Raw genomic sequence first — 18,280 nt, 5'->3', positions numbered from 1 at the left:
TCTTTAAACTCTTTCAGACTACTTGCTCATAACATGAGTGAATCTGCATTTCCCTGTCTATTGCAGCCTCGACGAATACATGTCTTTGAAAATATGCATATGAGGTTAAAGATGGCTTAGTCAATGAAGTGCTTATTATACATGCATGAACAGCTGTTTGATCCCCAGAATCTATGTAAAAAAAAAAATCTGGGTGTGGCTGTATACACTTGTAATCCCTGGGGAGATAGAGTTGGGATGCTGAGGCTCACTGGCTGGCCAGAGTAGCTGAACTGGAAGGCTTCAGGGTCAGTGAGAGGCTGTCTCAAAAACAATTGGTTGGAGAAAAGTCCCTAGTGCCAACTTCTGGCTTTCATATGGATGCACACACGTGCATGTAAATATACATACGTAAAAATACACATAATCTGACATGCCATAGATGGCTGTATGTAGCAAATAGACAGATTTCGCACATTGCTCATAGTCTTTTTCCCAGCTAGACTTCAACGTCCAGCATAGACTCCCATTAAGCAAATGGACCCAAGAGCTAGGCGTGTTTATTTCTAGTTTTGTTTTAGATTTCAGTTTTTGAGTCCTCTTTTTTTTCTTTTTTTCTTTTTGAAAAGTGTCAGATAAACACAGGAGGGATAAAAAGTTCATTATATTAATTTATGGGAAATTGCTCGCTCCTGGAAACAAGGCAGCCATTGATGGGTACAGTAAGCGCCTAACAGCAATGCGCATGCCCGCGCGACCCGATTTCCTGAGTTTTTAGCGCCCGCCTGTGTCTGGCTCCTCTTTGAAGCGCTTTTCATTTGGTTCTAATTTACTACAGATTCTCACTTTGAATCAGATGGAATAATTTGAGATGTTAGGAAGTCTCACCATGGGCGGGTCTAAGTTGTTTTCATATGTTTATTAATTGCTCTGGTGAGAAATGTCCCCTTATTACCTTCCACCTGCCACGATCTCTTTATTTTTTTTTCATTTAGTCCTTTCCTAGTATCTCAGTTTTTTTTTTTTCCAGAAAGAATTTTGAAATTATTTTTTGTTGATACATTGTAACCCTTACAACACTGGATGACCTATCCATTCCTCTTTGCAGATGAAGAAAGAAGGCTCAGAGAGTCAAACAATTTTGTAAAGCTATTATCAAGACTCATGCATTTAAACTAGTCGATCATTTGCTAACAAAATAGTGAAACATGTCATCTCCAGTGAGCACTTTGGGATTATGAGAATGTGTTTATTTCATTTATTTCACTAAAAAAAAACTGACCCATGTATCAAATATATTCCAAGAATTTTGGGTCTGTCTAACTGATCCGCGTATACGCCTATGGTGTGTATATAGGAAAAACAGTTGGATTGTTGGCTAGTTTTCCTGTGCATTGATTCCCAGTGGCATTATAGGTAAAGAGTCTGTGCATAAAAGACTTGATCAAGATCAGAAACATGCTGGGAAAACTCGTGAGAATTGTGTTTTCCAGCCATGTCTCTTAAAAAGTTCTTAGCCCATATGTTTTAAAGGTATTCATTTTCTGGCAGATGATAGGCTGACTCTCCTAAGATGCCTGTGGTTGGTGACGGGCCATGGTGGAATCACTACAACAATGGACGCCGTGTTGGCTTCATATCCTGTGCAGATGTGCTGATATATCTGGGAAAGGGGAATGAGGAAAAGGAGGAAAGACAGAGGTGCTTCTGCCAAGTTCACTGGTGGCAGCTTCTTCCAAGCTTAGTTCTCAGCTTGTGGTCAGCTACCCCGATCATATTCTGAAAACAGAGACGAAGCAAAGGCTGTTGGTTCAGATCTATGCGGCTGTCTAGAGATTTACGAGTGACCTCAGAGAATGGCAGTGAGGTCAGATGCCTGGGACTGTGTGGATCGGTGGCAGGAGGGCCCCAGTCAGGTAGACATGTGCAAAATCGTGACTCAGCCGCACCCAGTTACTCTGCGTCTTCATTTTCACAGTGAGAAGCTATTTGCTTGTCTCCCAAATTCCCCCCTCAATAAAAAGCTGTTATTAAATTGATGGAGAAATCATACAGCGGCTCAGCAGGACCTCTGCTGGGTTTGGTTTAGCGGGGGCTAACATACACTGGTTGGGACCGTCACGGTGTTCTGCACTGATTTTGTGGCTTATTGGTTTCAGCCGCCTTACAGAGTTAGACTAGTGCGCTAAAAGACAGTGGACAGTTAGTATTTGCTGGAATCACCTCTCTCTGTCTGCAGCTCAAGAATTCTAGAATCTTTTCAAGTTTCTCCTATCTGTATTCGGCAGCTTTCCCTACACAGTCCAACAGGGCTGTCTCACTGCCTGGACCTTTGAATTCCCATAGGGTACCTGCCAGCTTCCGGGCTGCTCTGTGGCTCTCTGCCACACCGGCTGCAATGGCTGCTGGGAGTGGCCAGCTGTTTCTCTGCCTCCCTTTCTTTTCCCCGTGGAGACTCCAGCTTTGTACTGGGTGTTGCTGAGTCTCCTGATGCCTCTTGGGTCTCAGATGAAGATAGTCTTATCTTACTTGGTGTCTATACACTTATGATGTGTGCTTTTACATCTTATGGGGGGGGGGCATATAAACTTTCAGGAGATTTTAAACATTTAAGGGGAAAATTACAACTCAAGTTCTGCTTGCAGCTCAGACACAATTTGTACACCTATCCCTCAGAGGCTCAGCTTCTTTAACTCAGAATCGAGGGCTTGGTAGCTCATTGTCTTGGGCTTTATTAGGGCTGTTGTTCTAGGATAAAAATCATTTGAGCTGCATAAAAATACCAAGTTTCATCTACAGTATTTAGAAAAACATTAGCCTTAAACTATCCTTAAACATTTTCTATTTAAAATTCTATAAGTAAACATCTGTTGAATGCCTAGAGAAATTAAATTGTAGACTCCAGATGTAGTTCAAGTCTCTGTGGCGGTATTTATTTAAATCACAGCTTTCTAACAAGCCTGGAGGCAGCTGCCAAGTTTTGAATCTTCTACTAGGATTCTTCCTCTACCTTCTTTCTTGTCTCAAATGAAGAACTGTATAGTTCATGTGGCTTTATGTGCCTCTCCCTCTGTCAGCAGCTCCCAGCAGCTATCAGATTATAGTACTTGACCCATTTACTGATTGCTGTCGTGTGAGAAAAGCCACTGAGAGTCCATAGGGTCCGTAGCCCTGAGAATCAGTTTGAGAGAAAACTTTTTAAATTGAAATCTCCAGGGATTTTTTTTTCTCTAAAAATACCAGAAAACTAAAATTTCTAGCTTGAGATAAAACTTCACATATACACTTTTTTCCTTTCTTGCATTTTATATTGAAAGTCTGGCTGGGAATGCAGTGTCTTTGTCTTTAGGAAATTAGATTTCTATGCTGAGACCTACATGATATTTGACAGACTGTGACAAAGTAAACTATAATGTGTGTATGTATGTGTGTGTATGTACATGTGTGTATGCCTGTGTGTGCATTTGTGCATATCCATATATATATATATATATATATTTATGCATATGTGCATGCGTGTATGTATGTTCATGTGTGTATGCATGTGTATATGCATGTATGTATGCATGTGTGTGCATATTTGTATGCATGTGTGTGCATGTATATGCATGTGTGTATGTGTATGTGTGTGTATTCATGTGTGTATGTGCATGTGTATGCATGTGTACATGTGTGTGTGCATGCATATATGTGTGTGCACATGCCCACACACGTTTATACACATGTGTGTTGTCTATTCTCTACCTGTACTAACTACATGGTTTCTTACTTCTGTCTATACTGAGCATTTGAGGAGGCACTGGCATTTCTGCATTCTCTTTCTGACTCTTAACCGTCTCACTAATTACATCAACATGGATGTGGAAAGGGTATCATAACCACTCTTCCTTTTCTCTTTTGTTCTTTTATCCTTCTTGACTCTCAAGCCTGTGATGGAACATGACAGACAGCTGGAGGGATTTGCTTCACTGATGGCTTCAGATGTTTCAGTTCACAGCTGATTGGCCGTGGCCTTTGGGCCTGTGGAGAAGGGCATTATAATGGACATGCAGGATGGAGAAAACTCTTGCTTTTCTCAGGAAAGTGAGAAGAAGGGCAGCCTGGGATCCATGACCTCCTGGTCTCTATGCCTTCAATGATCAACTTACTCTAGGCTCTAGCTCCCAAAGGGTCCATCGTTTGGTTTTAATCTAGCCTTCTTCTTCCATACATGAATATAAACAATTTTTGTAACATATATATTTCATAACTCTTCCCCAAAGTACAAACACATGCTTGCAAATATTGGCTACTTAGCTTCTTCTAAGTTTATCTTGTATAGCCACTTATGGGTTTGGCATTTATTCTGCAGAGAATTAGACACTGCATACAACCATAGGTGCCTGTGACCCCTGATGTAAAGGGACAAGCCATGCTGAGGCCTGAATGCTACAAATGCATGGCGGATTTAAGCAGAAGACCTCCAAATGGAAGCTGTGAGGCTGAAGGCTCCAGGCAACCACACTCATCTTGCTTTTCTCAAGTCTAACACTACGAAACATGTGCTGGAGGAGGGAGTAGGAAAGAAATCCCAGCAGCAGTTCATGCACCTCTTGAGCAATACGGAAAAAAAAATGGACTAGTGTGTGTGCACACATGTGTGTTATCTATACTGAAAGATCCCCAAACAGGGACCCTCATCCAAGTCCAGACCTGCACGAACCCAAAGACACACGAGAAACCATCTTGATGCAATTGCAGAGGAGGTTTAATGACGAGGGCCCTCGGGCCGGAACATATCTCACTCGGGCCGGAACATATCTCACTCGGGCCGGAACATATCTCATAAGGAAGAGTGGTTATGATACCCTTTCCACATCCATGTTGATGTAATTAGTGAGACGGTTAAGAGTCAGAAAGAGAATGCAGGAGATAGAGATTCCGACCCCGGACCCAGGAAACTTGGGATATTTATCGGTAGGGGTTGGGGAGAGCGGGAAAATTTGGCGTGGTTACATATGATTGGTTGCACTTTGGCGCAGCTACACATGATTGGATATTTTAAACATCAGCAACTTGCAGAACTAAGCACCAGATAGCCCATTACTCACTTGGGCTTGTTTGGACTTGTCTGGGCATGCCCTTGCATGCCTTTATTTTTGGTCACCCTGCCCCTGCAGGGACTTAATATTTTATTATGACTAAATTTAACAAAATTGTTGGTGGTTTTTTGCTGACTATGAATTTTGTTATTGTTTCAACGCTGCTTTCAAATTTTATTTTCACAATACCTGTGCATATAAACATATCTATGTATTTGTGTGTGTGTGTATATGTACATCTATGTATGTCTATTTATATAGCTATAAGTGTATTCATTCACATATACACATGTATGAATATTGTCAGTATTTATAGGTGTATATTGACCTTCATGCTTGTTCATGAGTGTGTGTATATGCGTGTGCATTGTGTTTCTTACAATTTATCTTACTCTTTATGTGCGTGTGTATGTATGTCTTAGTTAGGGTTTCCATTGCTGTGAAGAGACACAATGACCAAGGTAATTCTTATAAAGGACAATATTTAATTGAGATTGGCTTACAGGTTCAGAGGTTCAGTCCTTTATCATCATGGCAGGAACATGGCAGCATCCAGGCAGGCATGGCGCTAGAAGAGCAAAGAGTTCTACATATTGTTCCAAAGGCAAACAAGAGAACACTGTCTTCCAAGAAGCTAGATGGAGGGTCTCTAAGCCCACACCCACAAGACACACTTCCTTTATCAAGGCCACACTTACTCTAACAAGGCTATACCTCTAACAGTGCCACTCTCTGGGCCAAGCATATTCAAACCAACATGGTGTCTGTCTGCATGTTTGTGTCCCAGTGCCTATGGAGACAAGAAGATGTTAGATCTCCTAGAGTTGGAGATTATAAACCACCCAAAGTGGGTACTGTGAACCAAACTCCAGTCCTCTAAAAAAGCAACAAGTTCTTAATTTTGAAGCTATTTTTATGTCCCCATCATCTAAATATTTCTATATATGTGTTTGTATGTACATATATGAAAATGTATACACCTGTATGTTATGTGGCTATCAGTGTGTATATAAGTATATATCTATACATGTCTATACAATATAGAGTGATGTACTCATACACACACAGGTGTGGAAAACAAACACAGTCACACATACTCACTTGTCTGTTTTCTTCTGTATTAAGAGGTACAGTGTGTATTTAGATATACCTGTGTGACTATACATGTACGTGTGAATGTGTTCTCCACACAGTTGTGTGATTGTATATCTATATGTGTGTATGAATATAAATTATGCAACCACAGAATAATTTATGAACAGCATGTCACTGTTTTGGGAGACTAGAAATTTTAAGAGGTGGGACCTATGCCTTCAGGAAATAAATCCCTAGAAATGTGCCTGGGAGGTCATACCCAGACCCCAGTCCCTTCCTCGCTCTTTGCTTCATTTCCATTAAAAGGTGAACATTTTTCTCCAGCACTTGCTTCCATTTCTGTGGCATTCTGCCTTAACATGAGCCCAGAATCGATGGAGCCAAGGACTGTAAGATGCAAATCCATGAAACTATGAGACAAAATAAATTTTTTAGGTTTGGTGAGACGCTCAGCTAGTAAAAGCATTGTCATGAAGTCCTGGAATCCACATGATGGAAGGAGAGAGCTGACTCCCAAAGGTTGTCCTCTGACCACTCCATATTCAAGTGCATGAGCACAAACACATGTACATGCACACATGTGTGCACACATATATACATACAAGTACACACACAAGCAGATACATGAACACACACTTATACACAGAGATAAACAAACAAGCCTTTCCTCCTTTAAGTTGGTCAGGTCAAGGATTTTTTCACAGTGATAAAGCAACTACTTTATGTGTCTTTATATATGTGTGACTGTGAACCAGCATATATATGCATCTATACTCAGGAGTCTATACTCATCTATATGTTTACTTATATACAATATTAGTGCTTTGATGTGCACATATGTCTACATGTACATATGAGTGTATATGTGCGTATTTACACATGTGTCTACATACGTGTGGGTTGCACATGTGAGATGTTAAGGGCATGAACAATAGGGCAGAAGGAAAGGAGAGATGAAACATGTCGGTCTTTCATCATAACTATTTGGCTTTGGGGGAATTTCTTAACCCCCTTCTCTTTCAATCACCTCATCTTTCAGTTGCAAATAAGAATAGCTCATGCCCTGCAGGTCCTTCTAGCGAAATCATATTCAACTCTACTGGTTTATATGCAACTAAAAGTGTTCGTCACAGTATCGTTGTTTTATCAACATATCTTGCCCTCACATCCTGAAAAAAAATTAAAACCAAGTGGCAGTGATGTCCCCCTGACTGATGTGGGTGTGAGATGGCCCAAGGGTTCTGGCCTAGCCTAGTATCTCTATTGCCCAGCAGGATCTGTTTAGACTTGCCCTCAGTTCAAATCATGCCTCACAGACATCACAAAAGGATGGAATCATGTGTGCTACCCTTGTCATGTTGAGAAAGGGACTCTAGTCCCTGCCTTGGAGGCAGCCCACCCCTCAGGACCTGTAGACTGGAACTTGAGTTCTGACATCCTCTCTGTGTGATATCTGCCAGTGTAGGTAAAAAAAGGCTGGGGAATCCTGGGTTCCTCCAGCTGGAAGTTAGGCCCGGTAGCTCACTAAAGGCCTCTCCACAGTTCCTCACGGGGCAGCCCCAACACAGGAGGAAGTCTTTGGGTTTCCAAAATGAGTTTATTGACAAGGTGGATGGTGGATGGATCTGGATGTGCGGCCCCTAAAACCCAGGGTGGACCTGAGTTAAATAGGGAGGGGAAGAGGGGGGAGGAGCTGGGGAGGAGTACTTAATTGGCTCCACCCTCTGGCCTTCAGGTACCTTATTAGTATGTAAATCTCTCTAGGGCCTGGGGCCTGTTTATCATGACCACCTGTGTACTTGACTGAAGGGTGAAGGTGGAATGGAGATTAGACCTCACGTCAGGCCCCACATGCCAGGTTTTGCTTATTTGTTTTTTTAAGAACCTGAGATATAAAAAATTGAAGTACCTTAGGTCAATGTAATACTCTTATCAACATTTCTTCTTTATGTTTTGTTTCATTGTTAATGAGATAGTTTAAATACTGTAACAAGCAATGAAAACACTTCCCAAAACAAAACCTAGGATGTTGACAACAACTTTTGCCTAACGTTTGGCCAGACCCCATCCCATTCTCTGTTTCTACCAGACAGAATCCTTAGGTCCACATTTCTCTAATCTATATTTTATTTTTATGCTCTAATGACATTCATGGCTATTCTGAATACTGAATTTTAAATTTTAACTGTTTTAAGCTTTTAGAAAAAGCATCTTGTGATTATAATGCTGGCATACTTTCTGGTGTGAAATTTTACCTGTATTGTGATATGTGTAGTAAGCATGTTTGCTCTTCCGTTTAATACTGCCGTCCATGGGGCATACATTGGATATTCACACCCCGTGTTTTTGACTTGTATTTCGAGGATTGTGCTATTGAGGAGAGAGCTGTTTTAGCATTATTGGTTAGAACAGTGGTTCCTGATGCACAGGTCTGAGAAGTTGTCTTGAATCAAGTAGAGTTGCTGGATCACAGGATGTTTAAATGTCCAGGTTTGTCTTGCTGCCTTAATTAGATCATCATTAGAATGTGGGTCTACGTTTCTCCCAGGACTCAAAATTCTTACAGTTCTTTGGTGTTTGTTAATTGATGTATGTGAGGAAAAACTTTAATTTATGTTATTTGGTGCAATTGCCCCCTGTTGCAGCTTGAATTTAATTTTCTCTGATGAATGGTGCTGATGAAGACTTCCCGTCACACACCAGCTCCTCTCCTTCCAGGCATGACATATCTATTCCTGGTCTTCATTGTTGTGCGGCAGAGTTGTGTTTTTTTTTTCTTGCTGGTTTGTTATAATATGCTGGCCATATCGCTTGACTGCTTGGAGATATTTTCCTCATCAGTTAACGGTGGAATGGTAATATAATGTCCATATGGTTGACTTAAAAATAAATTAGTGTTTGCAAATGGTACTTTGCATTTGTCCATAGAGCATCCTAGATCACTGGAAAAGCTAACATTTTCCTTGCTGGGTGAGTTCTGTCCCTTCCCATAGAAACCACCCATCAATGGATTGATTCCATTAGAGATTTGCTCCCATCTACTGAGAGGAGAGACTTCATTGATTTGGTGTGACCAGTGTATTTCTGCCAGTATTATATTTTAGAACTAAAGCAAGTTATATACAGTCAGACCTACTTGGGGAATCAGTAAAGAAACAAATTGAAAGGAAGAGATAAAACAAAGGGTGAAATTCACTGTAATTGCTCTGTGGTCTTAACAGCCAGCCTGTAGATTTTTGATGTGTGAATTAATATGACACTTGGGGAATGGAACGATTTTGAAATTATTCCCGAGAAAACTGGAAAGCTGATACTAAACAGCAGATTCCGAGCCAGGCTCACTGGGAAACCTAGATGCTTCAGGGATTCCGTGTCTCTCCTAGAATCTCCTTCCACAGCATTCTGGAGAACACTGCACAGTCATGCGGAGCCGTTACACTGGGAACCTGGGGGAAGAGCTAGAAGCAGAATCCCAAGGACATTCCAAAATGCTATGCAGTTACTAAAGGCTTCTGGCTCCCAGCTTGATCTTTGAGGTTGCATTCGAGAGGGGCATTTAGAAGGCAAGGTGAAGCATTGCCTTTTCTGCCTGGAGCTCTCTGTGCTTCCCGGGGAGTATCCTGGAGGAGTGGAGCTGCCGCGTGTGGATGCCAGGGTACCGCTGAGGCTGCTGCACTGCAGCATGCCTTCCTTCATCTGTCTCTATCTGTGCTCAAAGTCTCTCTTAGGATTTGGAGGTAAAATTTTTCTCTATTGCTAACATGGATGTGTACCTTTGCAGTGTGATGGTGGTCAGGAATTACAGTCGTAATTAGGGTCTGAATATAATAAGCAAACTAATACATGGATTCTACAAGGGAAACATGGAAATTATTCTTACCGAATAATACTCCTGTTTGCTTGCTTGTGACTTTGCTCTGGTACCAGTCCTCTCCTTTGAAAACTGTGCTGGTCAGTTTTAGCAGGGAAATTTGGGGATGAGAGGGCATGGGACTTAGCTACAATGTCACCTTAGCTAGGCTCTTTGTCCTTTCTTGTACAGAGAAGTCTGACCCATTTGTTAGGAATTCTCTGCTCTGGCAAAACATGTTTGAACAGTCGGGAAACAGTTTTCTAGTTGTGATGGCAACTTACAGTTTAGGAAGTAGTTAAGAGAAAGTTTGAACTCTCTCCAAAGACAAGAGTGTTTTCTACTTAGGCTTCGTCTCTGCAGCTCATAAATTGTGATTCATTTTATTCTGTGCCAAGAATTAAACAGAAGAATAGGGCAATGGAATTTAAGTTTACTTTGTAAGTAATCGTGAAAACAACTGGTAACCCAATTTCACTGATGCATGGTTGTTAATTCTCCAACAATCAGAGAATGTGGCTGCTTTTAAACCAGACTTGGCTATTTCAGGAGAGAGCGCCTCATGCCTGGGTCTCCTGGGGTGTGTGTCCATCTTTTTTTTTTTTTTTTTTTTTTTTGGTTTTTTTCGAGACAGGGTTTCTCTGTGTAGCCTTGGCTGTCCTAGAACTCACTTGGTAGACCAGGCTGGCCTCGAACTCAGAAATCCGCCTACCTCTGCCTCCCAAGTGCTGGGATTAAAGGCGTGCGCCACCACCGCCCCGCGTGTGTCCATCTTTATGTGATCCTTCAAATAGTGGGTGTCAGCAGTGACTAGGACTGGAAGTGACTGGTGACCAGAGACAAGTAGCAGAAACTCGGGCACCTCAAGAACTTCTCTTGGTAAAAGCTGTAATCTTTCCATCCATTTCACAAAGGGCTCTTAATGTCTCAAGACAGTTCCCATCTGTTTTACATGCCTCATCCTGAGGGGCATAGGGCAGTGACTGTATAGGAAGCCAACCCTTCTTTTGAAACTATCTATCTATCTATCTATCTATCTATCTATCCACCTATCTATCTATCTATCTATCTATCTATCTATCTATCTATCTATCCATCTATCTATCCATCTATCTATCCATCCATCCATCCATCTACCCACCCATCTATCTATCCATCCACCCACCCACCCATCTATCTATCTATCTATCTATCCATCCATCCATCCATCTATCTACCCACCCATCTATCTATCCATCCACCCACCCACCCATCTATCTATCTATCTATCCATCCATCCATCCATCTATCTACCCACCCATCTATCTATCCATCCACCCATCTATCTATCTATCTATCTATCTATCTATCTATCTATCTATCTATCTGCTAATCATGGCTTTCAGAAACAAAGCTGTACTCCGAGAACGCCTCACAGGGTGTGATATTTTAAACACTCCTACATTTACGGTACATCTCATTTTCCTTTACATGTCTAACTATGTGGTATCTCTGATACCTTTTCAGTGAATTCATTCTTCTGGGGGAATTAAAAAAAAAAAATCGTGGCAAGCTAGAATGTGATGGGGAAATGAGCCTTTCTTCCCAGGGCTGTAACTCAGGGCTTTGATGACAATGACAGTCTTGCATCGCTTTTAGCACAACCACATCACACATGTGGACTGCACATGTGACATTCTCGTGTGTAGTATGTGTCAGGATCTTAAACATCACTTTGGGATTTAATTCGAGGAGGTCCCGGCTTGCATTTTCCTATCCTTCCTTAGAGGTGACCATGTAATTATAGGCATATGCTTTGCCATCACAGAATGAGGTCTCCCTGTCCTTCTGTGGTGTAGCTCCCACCTACTTATGGTACCTCATAGAGAACCACTATTACTTTTCACTTACTATTGGATGTTGTATTGTCATGCATTGACTCTAACCTTCAAAGCAGGCCTGTATACTAGAGAAGTCCCATGTCCCCCAATGCAGGAAGTGACAGAAACAGCAAGTAGACAGCCAGCATCGAGATGCCTTTACCTCTTTACAAGAGTAAAACACCGAGATTTGAGAACAATAGACAGATCCCTTTAGGTAATTATATTCATGAACATACTGTTCCATGAATGGGAATTATTTATAATTGGTAAGAATTACTCAATGTAGGTTCTTAGTTGAGAACTAATTTAGTTGGAACTTAAGAGTCAGTGTTTCCAGAGCCTTTGAGAAAGGAAGAAGGTCACAGGTGTTTTTCACTGATAAAGTTAAAGGATATATCCTTAAGTGGCTGGGAGCTGTTGTTTCACCGAGAGAGGAGGACTAACCATCTGAGATCTCCTTCAAGTCAATAAGGAATGTGATTCTAACTTAAGCTGTCTTATTTGAATTGAGGTTAATTTGGAAAAGCTAAGCATTTGGGCCAGGGCTTGTGATCATTCTTTAGGATGACTTGTCACTGAAGTCCGTCTTATCCAGACTGGAAAATAACCCTTAAACTACATCCCACCAAAATATCATTTTACTACTCCAAGCAATAGAGTCCTCTGGAGCTTGGTACAGAACTGATTGAAAAATTGAACTGGGGATGATATTTAAATCGTGAACACAACATTTCCCATTCTGAAATAGAGACAAAAAAAAAAAAAAAAAAAAAAAAAAAAAAAAAAGCTCTAGGCCGATTTTAATTACTTTTCCTGATAAACAGAGAGCCACACTCCAAAATAAAATGTGCTGTGATATTAACTGATGCTTCCCAGTGAGGGGATGATTGTTTCCAATACTTGGAATATTCTCAAAAAAATGCCCGCAGCCACTTACTTCTCTCATAGCCACAGCTTCATAACGCCAGACATTGTTCACTTTAACCTTCAGAGTAGTCTGCTGTAATGGAGAAGCCCGTTACAAAGCCATGCACACAATCAGAATTCCCCATGTGTAATGGACTCATATTCAGAAAGGAAAAAAAAAAATGTCGCTAAAAAAACTTGGCATTTGATAAGAAAAAGAAATGCAGGCATTTAGTACAATGAAACTTCTTTTACTGCAAAGATTCCAAAGTTTGATGGGAAATGTAGATCGGGCTACTTTCCATGACATTGATTCGCTCCCTGACCTCTGACATCTCTGGCCTCATCTTGTTGCCAAGCAACAGCAGGGGAAGAAAACCTGAGTAACTGAAGTTCCCAGCATAAGAACAGGCTGTAGTCTAGAAGCTAGCAAGCTGGGCTTTAAGGATTTAAAAGCATTTTTCTTCATGTACCTAATCTACTCATTATCAGCCTATACAATTCATAACTCTCTTGAAGCACTAAACAGAAATGCCTTCACTATCTAGAAAATTGATGAATCTTTTATCCTGAATGGCAGATTCTAGGAAATGAGAAATACCACTGAACAGCCAAGAGGTGTTATAAAGCCTTTGTATAGAGTGTGTCTTCTTAGCTATGGGAGAAGCTAGGTGGAGCCTAAGCCGACATATTCTTCCTCAGTACATTTTTAAGTCTTGCTTTTGGGTTTAGAGGGTGTGGAGATGGTGAAAACAGACAGACAAAACTAAGAAGTGACCCCTAATAGCTGAGGCCAGAGTGGGCACTGAATGCCTTTCACATTCAAAGCTCAACTGTCTGTCGTCTTTTGCAAACATAGAAAGCAACTTCCACCTTCAGAACTCCTGAAAGCTTCTGGTATTGCTCCTACATGCAAGAATTATCATACCTGTAGATCAGTGGGTTAAGGTGGCTGTCACCAAGGCTGAAAACCTGAGACCCGTTTCTAAGGACCCACACTGTGGGCTGAGAAAACCGACTTCACAAGTTGTCCTCTAACCTGTACACCTATGTGGTGGATTGCCCAAACATTGGCATGTGTGTCCATGCTCACGTGTGTTTGTACATGTACACATGTATATTTGTTCACACATGCACACACATGTACACACACACACTATCATAACCACACAGAACTGGTGGAACATGCCTGGAATCCCCAAAACTCAGGAGACTGAGGCTGGAGAACTAGATTTTTAGGTTGACCTTAGCTGCATAGTGAATTGAAGGTCACCCTGGGCTATCCTATAAGGGTTGGGTTTTGTTTGTTTGTTTGTTGTTTGTTTGTTTTTAAGAGAAATCAGAACATAATTTTATTTGTTATGATTTCTAGATTTTCAGTCATGTATTTTGGAAAGCTTGCATTATTTATGGTTAACATTGAAAATAGGATTGATTATGACCTCTTTAATTTAGATGACAAAATTCAAGAGTTTACAGAGGTGAACTTCACTCGACTGCATTCTTGTGTTTTCACTTTCCTGCTTCTCTCCCCTCAAGCCTTCTGCCCACCTTGGACTGACTCCCTTCCTTACCCCAGGCCCGAATAGTCCATATCATATATATCTGACATATATGTATGGAAAACCCAGGATGAAAATAATTATTTTATATGCTAACCTAAAATTAGTGTATAAGGCACAATAAGTTGGAGTTTCCTATGTAATTATAATTTAATTATACTTGTAACTTAAGTACTGTCAGAAGAAAATTATTATGAATTAGAGTTAGAAATGTCACATATGTATCCCCACTTACAGACATTGAATACTGACCACCGAAAACTGTCTGCTCTGAGAAACTACAGAGATTTTTCACCTCTAACAAGAGAAATTCCTGCCTCGGAGGGGTCTCTAAGGTGTTAAAAAATCGTTTGTAAAGCCATTTGTCACCAAGGAAGCCAAGGCTGTGCATGTCCCTCTTTACATCCTTTTTCCTTCACTCTCGTCCCTCAAGTGCCTGTTTGCATGGCCACTCATTCCCAAGGGATACTGCCAATTAAAGGAGAAGACATTATATATCATGCCTCAGCAATACTTTAATCTAATTGTTCCTGAACCCTGCAGATTCGTAATTACTGTTTTTGTCATGCACACGGCAGTAAGAGTAATTCCCAATTAAAAGGTGAGCGACTAGTACTGAGCACTTGATTGACTCTAGATGATATGTACCAAAACTGACTAAAACCAGACTCATCAGCCCGCACCAGGGCTTCCTGCATACTGGGCAAGTACTCTGCCCACTGAGCTACATCTCAGACCAACTTCTGCAGGGATTTTAGGACTATATATTTTGAGTTTTCTTTCCTAGGTGTTCAATCTGAGTTTCTTTTGTTGTTGTTGTTGTTTGTTTGTTTGTTTCATTTGTGTTATTTTGTTTGAGGCTAAGTCTTATCATTTAGCCTTAGCTGGCCCCACACTCACAGCACACCTGTCTCTGCCTCCCAAATGACAGGTGGACATCACCGTGCGTGGCTTCCACCTCAAGTTCTTACAAGAGTTCTGAAGCACATCAGAGACATGTCAAAGCTTTTAAAATATTCTGATGCAAAAAGGGTCAGCACAATGTATAGACAATAACTTCTTCATTTGGAAAAAATCAGTGATCCAAAACTATGAAGTCTAAGAACAAAATATTGAACATGCTGCTTCTTCCATTAGTGAGCCTATGGATGTTTTGAGTGCATGCTGCTAGGGAGAAGCCTTGGGGAGCCTGCAACTCTGTTCCTCTCTCCTTCTGTTGATATAGAACCAGTGCCACTCACAGATGCTTTGCATCTAATCAGGACTTCTGTGCCCCGTGAGAGCCCTGGCAAATGCGGGTGCCCCCCCAGGGAAAGCTTTACATTTGCAGCTCCATCAACAGAGCCTGTTGCCTTTTCTCCTACCCTTTTGCTAAACCATCCCAGGGAGTTGTGGGAGTCACAGTGCAGAGGGGAAGACTGTGGGTGGCTTTGGAGGGGTTGCTCTCTCCTTCCTTCCTGCTGTGACTACAGGCTACTTAGCACCACTATGATGAAACTCTACTCCTTACACGTTTAAAAATCCACGTCTAAGATTTTTATCTTTAAACAGTCCTACAGTGAGCAAACAGATATTGTGTGTGTATCTTACTTTTTATAGCCAACAGATACCTCACTTTTTATATGTCTTTTAAATGCCATAGCAAACTATCACCTACAGGCATATACTTCACAAGCACAGGAGGATATTTTAAAAAGATGTTGTGCATATGTTATCTCCAAAAAATTTTATTTGCCTTCTATTTCCTCTACAGAATGTTACCTGAACAATATTTTTAGGCTGGAAGAAGCATTTTGCTAATTACCTTATACCTGAATGTGATAAAATGAGTATATATATATATATATATATATATATATATATATATATATATCACATACATATATATTCAATTGTTATTTTATGTGAATAAAACACTAGGTTTTAAAAATACCTTCTGAATTGTGGAATAATCACAACTATTAGTGATGTAAACTTAGATATAAACATCACAAAATACACTACAAATGGATACTTATAAAATACAAAAAAACAGAGCAGTAAAAAGCAGCAACACAAGCAGCGTGTTTTCTCCTGTTGTTCCATGTGTTTGTGGATAACTGACATTTTGCTGAAATGAGATAGAGTTCAGAATATTTCCATCCTTCCTTCTTTTCTTCCCTCCCACTCCCCCTCCCTTCTCTTTTTATTTTCAAAGACAAACACAAATAACAGTCGAGGTATGAAAACTGCCGTAGTTGAAAAACTATGTCACTCATCTACCCTCCACATCTCTGAACTGCCCTGTAGCCTACTTCATTTTCTCTTTCAGTCTTGTAGAAAGAAAGGAAAAAGTAGTCGCTTACCTGAGGTAGGGAGGATTTCTTCGTTAGTGATGAAACTAAATTTCTCGAATCTGGCACAAGTATTGGAGAAGGTTGGTCCCCTTTCTGCCTGCTGGAGGTCACTCCCTGAGACAGGTCTTGGATGGGGCAGAGGCCTACTTGCCTCTGTTGCCTCCAGTGTGAAAAGGAAGGTTGTAAAGCGGAGGGGAGAGAGGAAGTCCTCCTGACAGCTTTTCTCCAGAAAGGAAAGTTAGCCTCTTGAAATGAGAGGAACACTTGTTCAACATGGACAGGTCCTGGATTTGATCCCCAGCACTGAAGGGGAAAAAAGGAGACAAGCAAAGTGAGATAACAACTGGGCAAGCCTCGGCATGTTTCTTTGAGCAATCTGGGTGCTCCCAGGTGAACACACTCTCCAATGTAAATAAGAAACAGTTCTCCTGTGGCTGCTTGTACTGGGAGAATAGTTCTTGATGAGGAACATAGTTGTCTTTTGGGGTAGAATTCTGATGTCCATGTACCTTCCCACTGGTTGGCCCTGTGACAAATGAGCCCTCATGGTCACAGAGGTAGCAGCAGGAAGCTGGACGGAAGAGATGGGGAAATGGGGTAGCAGCTGAATTTCTTTGGAAAGTAAGATAAAAGTTGACTTTTTCTCCACTCTTTATAATTTGTAAGGGGGGGGGGGGGGTGTCTTTTTTTTACCTGTTTGTGTAGGTTTAGGAGGTGTGGCCTTGCTAGAGGAAATAGAACATCAAGGGCAAACTTTGAGGTTTAATTTAGAGACTGCGACTCAATAAACTGCCCAAGCCAGATACGAACCCAAGATATCCTCAGTTTCATAATCCTCTTGCCTCTCTCTGCCCCGACCTCCTGAACACCCAGGATTACAGACCTACTCCACCAGGTCTGGCGCCTCAGTCTCTTCCATCCCTCAATCCACTGAAATTATTTACCCTCCAACTCAATCGAAATGTCTCAGATGCGGTCACTTGTAACTTCGATATATTCCTTGACCTTTTTTTCCCTTACCAGGAACTACTGCTATTCCTGATGAATCCATCTTTAGTCAAGTTATTTTTCCCATGTAGCCTCTTAGTGATGTTTCCTGTGTTCCTAGGCTTAGCTTTTACCTAGTCCCAGTCTCCTGTGAGCCGCAGGTAAACATTTAATCGATTATATATTAAAAGTACGAATTAAATATCACAGGAATAACTTAGACTTCATATGTACCCATAGATTTTATTAGCTTATTTGATACTCTTTCCCATCTTCTTCCAAACACATTTCTTTATCTACTCTTCCTCTCTCACCTATAAAGTAAGCCGATACCTGGTCTGGAAACCTGGTAGGCTCAATGCAGACCCCTCTTCCAGAGTCAGAAGTTAATACAATCAACACTGTGCATAAGACCTGACATCAAAGGAAGAGGGCTGGAGAAAGCCAGACAGTGAGTCCGAAAATATAGGTAGATACATAAAAGCGATGTGTGTTCTAACATTCTGTGATACACAGTGTGACTACAGGTTATGACAGCTTGTGAGCTTTACGAATCAGTGAAGATTTGTAGACGTTCAATATGAAGAAATGACAAATGTCCTAGAGGCTCATGACCCTGATC

At 41.1% G+C, this 18,280-nt stretch overlaps 1 protein-coding gene across 1 annotated transcript in view; it reads left to right on the top strand.

The window, feature by feature from the left end:
- The first annotated feature begins 9,594 nt into the window (after positions 1–9,594).
- The window catches only part of Epb41l3 (erythrocyte membrane protein band 4.1 like 3), a 147,308-nt gene continuing 138,622 nt past the window's right edge, over positions 9,595–18,280 (top strand). The window contains 1 exon segment of the mRNA XM_076917485.1: positions 9,595–9,892. Coding sequence (XP_076773600.1) covers positions 9,838–9,892 — 55 coding nt within the window. The 5' untranslated portion in view covers positions 9,595–9,837.

The sequence above is a fragment of the Arvicanthis niloticus genome, chromosome 21 (assembly GCF_011762505.2).
Source record: "Arvicanthis niloticus isolate mArvNil1 chromosome 21, mArvNil1.pat.X, whole genome shotgun sequence".
In the NCBI taxonomy this organism is placed as follows: Eukaryota; Metazoa; Chordata; class Mammalia; order Rodentia; family Muridae; genus Arvicanthis; species Arvicanthis niloticus.
This window is presented reverse-complemented; position numbering and strand designations above follow the sequence as displayed.